Below are 13371 nucleotides of genomic sequence, written 5' to 3'. Positions count from 1 at the left end.
TTTTTGCCAAAATCTTGTGTTGCGACTCATGGTAATAAGAACTATTCACAAATTATTAATGAAGTAATAATCAAACTCGACCGGAATACAACCCAGCAGTCTATTTTCAGACACCAGCAAATAGTGGAAGATGTTGTCGACACTGGTGTTTACTCCCCAACAACTTGTTGATACTCAGTTTGGGTTCCACCAGGGTTATTCAGCTCCAATTATAGTGTCGCAACATTACATCAAAAGGTTTGAATTCCAGTGTTGAAGTGCATGTGCCGTTGAGATCAAGTATTGTTAAAGGTAAAAGGTAAAGTTGCAATAGTCCCAGAACACGATCGGGTTGCTCTCTCATTAGAGAGAGGCAGCTGGTGAATTTAACCTAAGGGTCACCAAACCTCAGACAGGGGATGTGGTTGAGAAGATGGGACTTTCATGGTGATCACTGTGGGAACAAGGAGACCAAGTAAAATTGAAGCCATGTGGAAACAAGTGAAAACTTTACTTGCTGTTGTCATACTGATCTCAAAAGATGATGGTTTGGTTGATGGGAGGTCAACTATTTCAGTCTAATGACATTGCTGTAGGATTTCCTCATGAGAGTACCAGGTCCTACCCATCTTCAACTGCTTCCTTCCGTCATAAAGTCAAACTGCAGATGATCACTGATAATGCACATTGTTCAGTTCCACCCTCATCTCCTTTTAAAAGGGAGTAGTTTGTGCCTGCACACAGAAAGACATGGATAAGATGCAAACTTTGATTAAAAAGTGACAAGCAGCATTCATGACATACAGGCCCTGGACAATGTCTATCTTCAATAAGAAAGAGAGGTCTAACCACCTTCCCTTGCTATTTAATAGCATTACCATGGCCAAATCACCCACTGGTAAGATTGTGGAGCATCAATATTGACCGGAAATGTAATTGGACGTGATACACCTAAACACATGTTTACAAAAGCAGTTCAAAAGCTGAGTATTCTGTGGTGCAAATGACTCACCTCAATACTCCACATGGCCTTTCTGCCACCTGCAAGCAATAAGTCATGTATGGATGTGTGCAACTCCAACCACAATCAACACCATCCAGACAAAACAGCTACATAATTAGAACTCCATTGACCACTTTGGTTATTTACTCCTCCACCACTGGAAGTCTCCCCTACTGAGAGATGCCAGCCATTCCCTGTGTCAGCCCATCCTGTCACCATCTTGATGGGGTGTAAGTTTTCCAGCCAGCAGCAATGGGATGCATGGCCCAACACCATGATTATGCCAGCTAGGTTGACCTAGTACTCAGGATGTACTCAGATCGGCTACTAGCTCCTAAGGATGGGTCTTCCTCCCTAGTCAGGGGCAGAGTCCCACATTTAGGCAACGCAGCCCATCTGCTGCAGGGCAGGTTTCTTTCTGGTCTGTTGCCTTGCTGTCAACTTTCCTCCTGGGATGGTGAACAGTTTGCCCCTTGACCCTCCCCCATGAATTTCAGAACTTGGTGCTCAACCTTAAAACCACTTTGACTATATCACGTGGATTGAGCGAGAGAATAGTTTAGTGTTAAGAGCTACTCATTTTCTCTGTAACTATGCCCAGAATCTTATCAGGTTCTGAATGACATAAGTGATATTGAAATCTCTGGCAGAATCGGACTAGAAGCTTGATGAGGGCAATCTGAATGTTGGGAGAAGCTCGGTCCATCTTTTATGCTTTTGTCTATGGCATGTTGAGTTTCTTGTTAGAAAGTGCTAAGTTGCCAATCAAAGGGGATTATTGTCTGTAAGGTGCCTTAATGGCCAAATGTACCTCTATTATGGTCAGCATCCTATCTTACCAAACATGCCAAACACTCAATGCAGGAAGCAGAATGGGTACCTTGCGATTTCAGGACCTCTGTGCTGGTCACTGGGTGGGAATAACTCAAGGCACTTTCCATGGGCACTGGCCACATGCACTATACTTCCACAGACATTGGCATCCGATAAATGCCAGCCTACAAGAACCCTCATGGCATGTCTCAATCTACTTATAGGACACTTCTGTACTTCAGTGCTGCACCTCGGGCTGTACCAGCAACTATCACTACAATATGATGTTCTCAGGTGCATGCACCCATTTCATGGACTGGACCAGGCTGCATCTTTTTAATTCATTCATGGGATGTGGATGTCATTGGCTGGCCTGTCACTAAGGTGGTGGTGAGCTGCTTTCTTGATCCGTTGCAGTCCACATGGTGTAGGTTGGTCCGCAATGTCCTTTGGGAAGGAATTCCAGGATTTTGAACCAGCAACAATGAAGGAACAGTGATGTATTTCCAAATCAGGAGTGGCTTGGAGGGGAACTTGCAGGTGGTCGTGTTCCCATGTATCTGCTGCCCTTGTCCTTCTAAATGGATGTGTTCATGGGTTTCAAAAGCGTTACCTATAGAGCCTTGGTGAATTTCTGCTGTGCATCTTGCAGATGGTACATACTACTACTACTCGGTGTCGTTAAAGGAAGGAGTGGATGCTTGTGGATGTGGTGCCAATCAAGCACTTTGTCCTGGATGCTGTCAGCCTCTTGAGTGTTATTAGAGCTGCACCCATCCAGGCAACTGGAGAGCATTCCATCACAGTCCTGACTTGTGCCTTATAGTTGGTGGACAGGCTTTGGGGTGTCAGTAGGTGAGTTACTCATTACAGTATTACTAGCCTCTGACCTGCCCTTGTTGCCATTGTATTTATTGGCAAGTCTAGTTGCGTTTCTGGTCAATGGTAACCTCAAGAACGATGATTGGGGGGGGGGGGTAACGAATTCAGTGATGGTAACACCACTGAATGTCAATAGGCAGTTGTTAAATTGTATTCGTTTTTTATTGGAGATGGTCATTACCTGCCACTTGTGTGACACAAATGTTACTTTCCACTTGTCAGCCCAAACTTGGATACTGTTCAGATCTTGTTGCATTTGAACATGGGCTGCTTCAGCATCTGAGGAGTTGCAGATGGTGCTGAATACTGTGCAGTCATCAGTGAACATCCCCACTTCTGAAGCAAAAACAGAAATTGCTGGAAAAGCTCAGTAAATGTGGCAGCACCTGTGGAGAGAAATCAGTTAACATTTCAGGCCCAGTGACCCTTCCTCAGAACTGACCCACTTCTGACCTTATGGTGGAAGGAAGGTCATTGATGAAGCAGCTGAAGGTGGTTGGGCCTAGAATACTACGTTGAGGAACTCCTGCAGAGACGTCCTGGAGCTGAGATGACTGACCTCCAACAACCACAACCATCTTCCTATATGCCAGGTCTGACTCCAACCAGCAGAGAATTTTCCCTTGATACCCATTGCTAGGGTTTTGCTAGATTTGCCCAGTTTTGCTTGAGCTCCTGGACACCACACTCATCAAAGATGGCCTTGATGTGGCTGTCACTGTCACCTAATCTCTGGAATTCTGGAATCTTTGGGCTGTTCGCTCACTATCATTATGCTGAGTCACTTTGATCTGACCTGGATGCTCACAGCCTTTTTGTGCCTTTTTGCGTTTTGCTCTCTCAGCCAGAGATACCAGGCTCATATTACGTATGTCTTGCTTCGCTGTTTACACAGACACAAAGCTAGCAACCTTGTCATGGTTGTCAGCGCTCTCAGTCAAGTCATGGGGAATAGTCTTCAGTCAGGGGGTCTTGGTGCAACAAGTCAAGGGCAGCCTCCAATACCAGTCCAGAGGCTAGGATAATCACTCACTTTTGTGGTAGTCAGATGCTGTCCATAGGAGGGGTCGGGAGACAAATGTTGAGCCCCCCACCACCCATCTTGACTCTTCTTGTGCTGTTTCCATCTGGAATGAGAGAGGTACAGGGAGTTATTAAGGGCATTGAAAGTGGGTAACATAGCTGTTACTCTTGGTGCAGGAGGGACAGTATCCTGAATGAGTGAGTGAGTAGGCAGCAGCACAGAGGGTTTGCAGGGTTAGTGGTATCAGTGGTGAGGTTTTGGAGGGGAGGGGGAGTGGTGGGTGGGGTGGGGGAGAAGAGAGAGAGAGAGAGAGAGAGAGAGAGAAACTGAGGAGGATGTTGCAGGCATTAGGGATAGTGAAGGTAGGTACAGTAGCAGAGATAGAGTGAATGTGAGGTATTGGAGAGAAGATGAAAGCACTTACACTGACAAAGTGGAGAAGGACATTGACTTTTTACCTTTAGTGTTGGTCATTCCTCTAGACAGCTGATACTTCTTTAACCTGATGGCCACCTTGGACCAGGCTGGCAAGTTCTAATGTTGTTTCCCCCGCTGCATAACCTGGGGAAAGAGGAAGTCCCGTGTCTGTAACACCCTGTCTAGCAGGGCCTCCAGCTTTCTGCCCACACACCAGGGTACTATTATCCCCCTGCCAACTCTGGAGCAAAAGTTGGTATTTGTACAGGGCATCCCCAGACTGATAGTGGCCGGGTGCACAATAAGCTTTTAGATATGGCCCAGGCACCAGGGATGCCAGTGAGATCTGGGATATTGGGTGAATAGCAAGTTGTTCCAGGAATGGTGCATGGTAAGATGGAGCTAGAATTGAATGTGAGAATACCGTAGGGTGGGCTAGATAACAATGGATGCACTGTAATACGGAATAAGATTCAGCCAAATGGCTATGATGTCAGTATAGAACATAGAACATAGAACATAGAACAGTACAGCACAGTACAGGCCCTTTGGCCCACTATGTTGTAGCTTGTACATTGTTGCATGTGGGCAATAAACTCTGTCTTGTTTCAGACAAGAACCTCTTCTCGTTAGACTAGCAGGTGGTTTTCCTTTACCACAACAGACCGAGCAGACACTGTTGATTACTATCTTAAAAGAGGATGGTAGCAGCACTACTACTTAGTGATCAGTAATCCACACAGGCTCATGCAACATGATGGTCAGTGGTGAGAGTTGCTCAGATTGTAGCACAAATATGAGTCTGATATATTCTTGTTTAAAGTTTTTTTTTAATATCTTTTGACAAATCTTTCCAAAGAGCTGCCATCCTCTTTTACATTATCTTTGCCATTTAAATACCTCAGGTAACACACACAATTTCTTACAGTATCTTTGCTCATTGCTCATTACCCTTGACATCTGTTTGTCACTATGAGCATTCGAATAAGTTTTTATCTGCCTGCTTTTGAGTGGACCATTAAATAATAGTCTGAATTGCAGAAGACAATCTAAGGTTTAAGGTAACAAATAATCATTATTTTATGATTACAAATGACAAACATGTTAAAACAAATGCAAATATTTTAACACACTCAACCACCTTAGACCCGAAGCTCCTGTCTTTTGCGAGTGTTTGTCTAATTGGTACAGAATTTGGGTGATTGTTGTAGGTCTTTATCCTTTTACACTGCATTGACATTTCTGCTCGAATTGGGGCCATTTCTGTCTTACTTTTCTAATGCACTGTACATCTGTGTGAAGCAGGTTGTGGTTCTGGTATAAGTGGCTAGCATAGAAATACCAAATGTCTGTTTTGGTCAAATGCAGGGAGAATGAAAAGTTTGAAATCTGGCCTGGTTTAAGCTTTTAAAAATGTTTGCTTGGAGCAACTTCATCCTTTGTGCCACAGCAAACTTTGCACTTTTCCATTCTTCCGTTGCCCTGAAAATGTCATGGACACTTGAAATGCAGCAGGCAGTAAAGAAGGCAAACTGTATAGAACATAGAACGTAGAACAGTACAGCACAGTACAGGCCCTTTGGCCCACGATGTTGTGCTGACCTATTATCCTACTCTAAGATCAAACTACTCTGCATACCCTACGTTTTACTATCATCCGTGTGTATGTTGGCCTTCATAGCAAGAGGATTTGAGTACAGGAACAAGGATGTCTTTACACAGGGCATTGGTGAGGCCACACCTAGAATTTTGTGTGTGATTTTGGTTTCCTTACCTGAGGAAGATGTTTTCTTGTGACAGATGGAGTACGGGAAAGATTGATCAAATTGATCCCTGGGATGACAGGCTTGACATGAGGAGAGATTGAGTCAGTTAGGATTGTATTCATTGCAGTTTAGAAGAATAAGGAGGGATCTCCTAGAAATCTATAAAATTCTAATGAGATTGACAGGTTAAGTGCAGGAAGGATGCTAACAAGGTCAGGGAGTTCAGAAACAGGGTTTATAGTTTAAGAATACAAGGTAAATGATTTAGAACCAACATGAGGAGAAATTTCTTCACTCAAAGTGCTGAGCCTGTGGAATTCACTAACACAGAAAATGGTTGCGGCAAAAATATCATGTGTTTTGAAGAAGGAGGAATATATATCTCCTGTGGCTAAAGGGATCAAAGGATATGGGGGAGAATGGAATTAGGATATTGAGCTCAATGGTTCCCCGTGACCATGTTGAATAGCAAAGCAGGGTCAAGGTGTCAAATAACCTACTCCTACTCCTATCTTCTATGGTTCAGTGTTTCTATTCTAATAGCTTGGGATTTGGCAAAGGTTCAGGAGAACATGAATGGACTGGACAGAAATTCTGCTCCATCCTACCCTGAGACAACTTTTAAGAATTTATGGCTGCTAAACTTCAGACAAATATTGAACACGTTTTGACTGGTTTCATGCACTGGTATCAAATATAGCACTTGGCTGAATCATAGGCTACATAGTTAAGATGTGTAATAATATATAGCTTCTCAGATATTCTTTCCAAAGAGTGGCATCTTGTCTTTGAGTAGAAAAGTGTTACACATTAGAAATGCAATACGACTTTGAAAAACTGTAAATGGGTAATTTATTTTTTAAAACAAGTCAACATTGTTCTGAAATTCATACTTCTCTTGCAGGGTTAGTGACACAAATGGATCACTTGTCTGTTCACCCACAATGTTCTTTACATCACCTTCAATTGCTCCCTTTTAAAGTGAAAATAAGTGGGTATGCTTTCTAGAAAGATGTCTGTTTGAAACTGCATGCCATCATGTGTAGGGATACAATGTGGCATTGTTCTGTTTGCTTGTACATTCAGATACTTTGGCAGCAAATATGCACAAACCAACTCTAGCATTTTGTGTTATTGTTCAGATTCCATTGGAATTAGGTTCACAGCAAAAGGGAACTTCAATAATCAGGTCATTGTTTTGTCTAAATTGAAATGTCCATTCTTTTGCATGAACTGAATGCGATGTTACCTTTACGCATGTGTATTTTACCTTGGAGATTATGTAGATTTCTTATTATCCAGAGCCAGAAATTATACATTGTTGGACCATGGCATTTGGGCAAAAAGTGTTGGCTAAATTTATTTACAGACAATACAATTACATAAAAGCATAAATTTATAACACAGAATTAAGACAATGAACATACTTGCCTTTCACAAAATTGAAATTATTCTGGAAATAATAATATATGCAAGATCTTATAGTTCTTGCCAGTATTATTTAGCAGAATTACTTTTGCTGTTTTATGTCGACAGAATTCTATAATTTCCTCTATGTCATTATGAGGAGGTAGAGTAAAACCCTCTAATGTTTTACACAATTCTTTTGGGCTTTCAAAGGCAAGATTTTGCCTCCATGTTCTTTAGGGTTCTTTTGTAACTGACAGATACTCATGAAGTTGATCAATCCTATTTGGATGGATATAGAATTGATAGCAATCCCTTGTTGTCCGTTGAGTCAATTGTTCTTGACGCTCTGAATAATGCACATTGGCATCCAGACTTGGGTTTTGGTAATTATCAGTGGGAATCATATTCACTTATTTGGCATATTTGGTGCTGTTGATTCAAGATGATGGTGGTATATAATATGCAATTTATAGATTGTCCTTGTAAATTGCATTAAGGCTTCACAACTAATTTCCTCAGTTGCCTGATTCTTGTAGCCCTCAGATAAAACATGAAATATTTTCAGGTAATTTTTCAGACTATTTCCAGCAGTTCTTTTGAAGGTCTGCTGGTTCGGCTGCTCAATGTCCATATAAATTCCACTGGGGTCCTATGTAAATCATAAAACAGGCCTTCACAGACTCAAGGTCAAGACACCAATTGGAGTTTCAGGTTGAGATATTTGGGGCCACAGTCTCTGAGGCAGGAACGGCAGATTTTTCTCCTCCTGTTCTAGTAAGTCCTTACCGCCACCCACTGCACCGCACCCCCCCCACCCCCCCCCCCCCCACCCCCCATAACCCCCCAAGGGGTTGAGGCAATTTGCAAGCCTCAAAATAGTGACACTGTGGGAAATGGTTTGGGAAGCTTTTCTTTTAATTTTCAAAATATCCTCCACTCAAAAATTATCTATAAGCAAAAAAACAAATACAAAACAGGTCCCTACACACTTTGTAGAACATACAGTGGAATTTTGACATTCCTCTTTACAGCTTCAATCCAATTGCAACAAAAGAACATTTTCTAATCATGAAAGAAAACTATTTACATTCCTACAAGGCTGAAAGGGTGTCTCAAAACTTAACAGACCCTCATTATATTTAGGCTGAAAGATCTTCAATGTTGGACTTTCCTCACTGATACTTGGCAACAAATGCACCAAACTTTAATGAGTCCCTAACACCTAGTCTTGGACCCTGGAATATTCCAGTCTGCAACAGTTGGTGGAGATCAACTCTTTGCATTGAAAGACCAACATGTTTTGGGTAGACCAAAGAGTGTCTGTCACTGAGTTGTTGGTCGTCCAGCCGCAGTTGACGTTTGAATCAGTCTGCGTCCCAGGGAACAGACCGTATAAGCATGGAGTCCTGCATCAAGGAGCTGCGAGGGATGAATATTGATAAACACCTCTGCATCTCTCTCCAGTCCTTCTTTCCGTTACAGAACCTGACTTTCATTAAAACTGGCTTCCCAAGTGAAGCTAATGAACATACAGACAGCATTTCTGAAGGGCCCTATTAAGATCATGAATTATTGCGAGCTGGTAAAAAGGGAAAAATTATAAAATGACAATAAATAAGTAAGAAAGTATAATTCAGCATTAGACAGGTCAGAAATATATTTAAAAATTTGTGAGAGCTTTTATATCTATATGAAAAGCAAGGGAGTAACTAAAGTAAAAGTTGGTTCCCTAGAAACAGACAAGAGAAATGAAGAATAGGGAATGAAGAAATGGCAGAGACATTGAACAAATAATTTGTGTTTGTCATTATAGCAAAAGACATAAGTTTCATTCCGTAAATGGATAACCACCAAGGAGATGAAAAGTGTGAAGAAGATCAGGAAATCAATACAACAGAGAAAGAGTATTGGAGAAATTTAAGGTCTAAAATCTGATAAAGCCCTTGAACCAATAGCTCAGTCTCTAAGGTTTAAAAAGTATTGCTGCAGTGATGTTAGATGCATTAGTTACGATTTTGCAAAATTCTGTAGATCTGGGAATGGTTCCAACAGATTGGAAGTTGGCAAATATTACTCGGTTTAAAAAAAAAATGAATAAAGGGAATAGGGAACTACAGTCCAGTTCGCCCAACATCAGTTGTTGGGAAAATGCTGGAATCCACTTTTAAGGAAATCTTAACAACGCACTTAGGAAAACATTGTATGTTTACAACAAATTGGTTTTGTTTTGCTTAAAGGAAAATCCTGTTTGAAAAATGTATTTTATTTTGAGAATGTAACTGCACTAAGACAGAATAAGGGGAACCAATCATTGTAGTGTAACTGGATTTTCAAAAGGCATGTGAGGAGGTGCAGCACAAAATGTTAATAAGCAAGATAAGTGCTCGTGGAGTTGATAATATATCAGCATAGAGAGAGAATTGATTAACAGGCAGGTAGCTGAAAGTGGGCAACAATTTTCGAGTTGACAGGTAGTGAATAGTGAAGTGCAATAGGAGTTAGTGTTAGGGCCTCAGCTATTCCAGTCTACTTTAGTGACATAGATGAAGTGACGGAGAGTAAGTTATCTAAGTTTGTTGATGATACAAATTTAGTTGTAAAGGTAAGCTGTGGGGGGATGCAAAGAAGCTGAAAAACCATATAGACGGGTTAAGTGCAATGAGGTGGCAGATAGTTTATACTGCAGGGAAATGTGAAATTGTTTACTTTGGTCATAGGACTAGAACAGCAGGATATTTTAGAAAGGTGTGAAACTTGTAAATGTTGACATTCAAAGAGACTTCGGTGTGCTCATGTAAAGCATGTGAAAAATTATCATAAGTTACAGCAATCAATTAGAAAGGCAAATGGTATGTTGACCTTTATTGCAAAGGAATAGGAGTATGCTCTGAGGTTATACTCATGCCAACAGGTGCTTCCGGTTTCAGAAGCCAATGTTGTGCAAAAATATTTATAGGGAATATTACTGATAGCGCAGACGCTGAGAGATTTCCTCCACTGGTACAGTCTCTGGATAAGGTGCCAACTAGTTAGGACAAAGGTGAGGAGAAATTTGTCAACTCAATGCATTGTGAATCGTTGAAATTCTTTGCACCAGAAGATTGTGGAGTCTTCATCATTGACTATAGTTATTAGGATAGACAGAGTTTTGTGTCTCAAGGTGTTGAGATATGGAGAATAGACAGGAAGGTGGAACTGAAACCCAAATCAATCATGATCATATTGAATGGCAGAGCAGGCTCAAAGGTCTGTTGGTGGCTCCCATTTCTTGTGTGTTTGGAATGCTGGTGTAAAAGGTAGAAGGTGACTCAATGTTCTTTCAGGTCACAACTGGCTGGTTATGCCAGGTGCATCCACATTACATTGTGATAGACTGACTTCTATTGACAAAAATGTTATGACATTGGGAATCAAATGGATACCTGAGGCATATTAAGTGAAGTCTGATTTTATATATCATGGTTTGCCTCATTGATTTAATTTTGAAAGGTTGTCAGTTCTTTTTTGCATTAGGAAGGGAAAAAACTGCAGCAATTGGCAAGAGAAAATGAGTATTAAATTTCTAAACATTAACTTGCTAATTCAAATTTAGCATGCTTGCTTTCATTGCTCAGTCCTTTGAATATTGGAGTTTGGAAGTCATATTGAGGTTGTACAGGACATTGTGAGGCCTATTCTGGAGTCCAGTTCTGGTCGCCCTGTTATAGGATGGATATTATTCAGCTGGAGAGGTTTCAGAAGATTTAACAAGATGTTGCCAGGTATGGAGTCTTTGAGTTGTAAAGAAAGGCTGGATAGGCTGGGATTTTTCTTGCAGGAGCATAGAGGGTTGAGAAGTAACCTTATAGAGGTATATAAGATCATGAGAAGTATAGATAGGATTAATAGTAGGTGTCTTTTCCCTAGACTGGGGGACCTCAAGATTAGGGGGCATATTTTTAGGGTGAGAGATTTAAAAAAGACATGAGGAGTAAATTTTTTATGGGTATGTGTTTCACATGTGGAATGAACTTCCTGAGGAAGTGGTGGATGCAGTCACAGTTACATCATTTAAAAGACACTTAGATAAGTGCATGAATAGGAAGAATTTGGAGAGAAATGGGCCAGGAGCAAGCAGGTGGGACTAGTTTAGTTGGGGATTATGTTTGGCATGGGCTGGTCGGACCAAAGGCTGTATTTCAATGCTGTATGACTCTATGACTCTATTAAATAGTGGCCCATAGTAGCACAAAGGCATAATTACAAAGCAATTCAGTGTTTGATTGTTGATGAAGTGTCTGAATTTTATTTGATACTCGATGCTGTGCATTCCAGAAGGTAACCTATGTGCCAGCGTATCTATAAAGCGGTCATTGTCGGCATTGATAATCAAATGTCTACTAATATTGGAAACTCTTCTAAATAAATAATATTCTGTTCCCTGAGTTATAATTTGTTTTTCACTTTCAGCTGCTGCACATGAAAAGCAACAAATACTTAACAGTGAATAAGAGGTTACCAGCACTTCTGGAGAAGAATGCCATGAGAGTCACCCTGGACGCAACAGGAAATGAAGGCTCCTGGTTATTTATTCAGCCATTTTGGAAGCTAAGGAGTAATGGAGACAATGTAAGAATATACCAATAACAAATAGCAATACTGACTGTTTTGAAGGCAACTAAAATAAACGATAAATGTTTGCCGTTCAACGTGTTTTAATGTGTCAAAACAAACTGCTAGTCAAGACTATGCTGGAATGCAAAGGTAGCCTCCAATTTTTCTCCCAATACCCACTGTGTCACCAGTCCCTTTGTCCGTTAGCACACACAACAAGCCTAATGGAGTTCATGGACTGTTTTATCAAAAAATGGAGACCATGTATTCATCTATCTCTGCTTCTTTCACTTTTCCTGTCCATCAAACTAAACTTAATTAGACCCCTGCCATAATCCTAAACTGCTTCGTCATAGTTTGTCTCTAATTTACCACTGCCCTTTCCAAGCTCAGTGTTCCCTAACACCCATTTCCAACTCCCTCAACCCCAATTTCACTATGCTGATGGCCATCTAACATCCCTTACTGGGCACGATTCTAGTTTTCCTGCCTGAGGTCCTGTTCCACTCCTTTTTAAAATGACAGTTTTCATCCTGTCCTCAGAAATCCTCAATCTGCAAAATGTTGCCTCACTACCAACCTCCCTTTACCCTCACGTCTGTCATGTGTTGTTGTCTTCCCTGTCAATACCTACATTTCCTCAGCCACTGAACTACAGCAGCTATAAGCAAGGTAACAAATGAGGTGTTTGACCTCACTACAGGTATTCTGCTTCAACTCCTTTGCTCCATTATCCCGGTCTAAGGAATTAACTTTGCTTAATTCCAGTTTTACCTATCCTATTCCATCCAGAACATCTCTGGCAATGGCTTCCCTTACCATCCACCCACTAGTATATCTGGGATTCCCATGAAGATCTGTCCTTTGTCTTTTTCTCTTCCTTAACTACACGGTGCTGCTGTATTATCTGGATACTCTCCCAGAGCTCACCTGATCTCCCATTGCTGTGCATTGTTGCACATTCATTGTCAAACATTCAGAAACAATGCCTTTCCCCAAGTAAATAAAATGAGATCAAAGCTATTGTCATGGTCATCCACCATAAATTTCCTGCCCTTATTACTGATTCTATTCCCCTTCCCGGATTGTCTATTCACAACCTCAGCATCCTGCTTGACTTCATGTTGAGCTTCCAATTCTATACCATCATCATTACAAGGCCTTTTTACTTTTGCCTACAGCAGGTATATGGGAACATTAGTAGCTGAAAGTTCCTTTCAAGTCACATATCATCCTGACTTGGAACTATCTTGCTGTTCCTTCAATGTTATATCCTGGAACACCCTTCCTAACAGCACTTTGGGTATACCATGGACTGCAGTGGTTCAAGATGGTTCATCACCAACTTTCAAGGGCATTTAGGACTGGTAAATGAATGTTGGCCTAGCTAGCAATACCCACAAACATAAAAGAATAAATTGTAAAAAAAAAAAACTTATGAACTCTGTAGATTGTAAGTTCTCCAGACGCTGGAGTCAGAGATA

The 13371-nt window shown here is 41.1% G+C and overlaps 1 protein-coding gene across 3 annotated transcripts in view; it reads left to right on the top strand.

The window, feature by feature from the left end:
• The window catches only part of itpr3 (inositol 1,4,5-trisphosphate receptor, type 3), a 252756-nt gene that overhangs the window by 77724 nt on the left and 161661 nt on the right, over window positions 1-13371 (top strand). For all 3 annotated transcript variants that reach the window (XM_048612294.1, XM_048612293.1, XM_048612295.1), the window contains one exon: window positions 11744-11902. In XM_048612294.1, the coding sequence (XP_048468251.1) occupies window positions 11744-11902 (159 nt within the window). The remainder of the gene's footprint in view (window positions 1-11743; window positions 11903-13371) is intronic.

Source organism: Rhincodon typus, chromosome 25 (assembly GCF_021869965.1).
Source record: "Rhincodon typus isolate 14 chromosome 25, sRhiTyp1.1, whole genome shotgun sequence".
Lineage (NCBI taxonomy): Eukaryota > Metazoa > Chordata > Chondrichthyes > Orectolobiformes > Rhincodontidae > Rhincodon > Rhincodon typus.
This window is presented reverse-complemented; position numbering and strand designations above follow the sequence as displayed.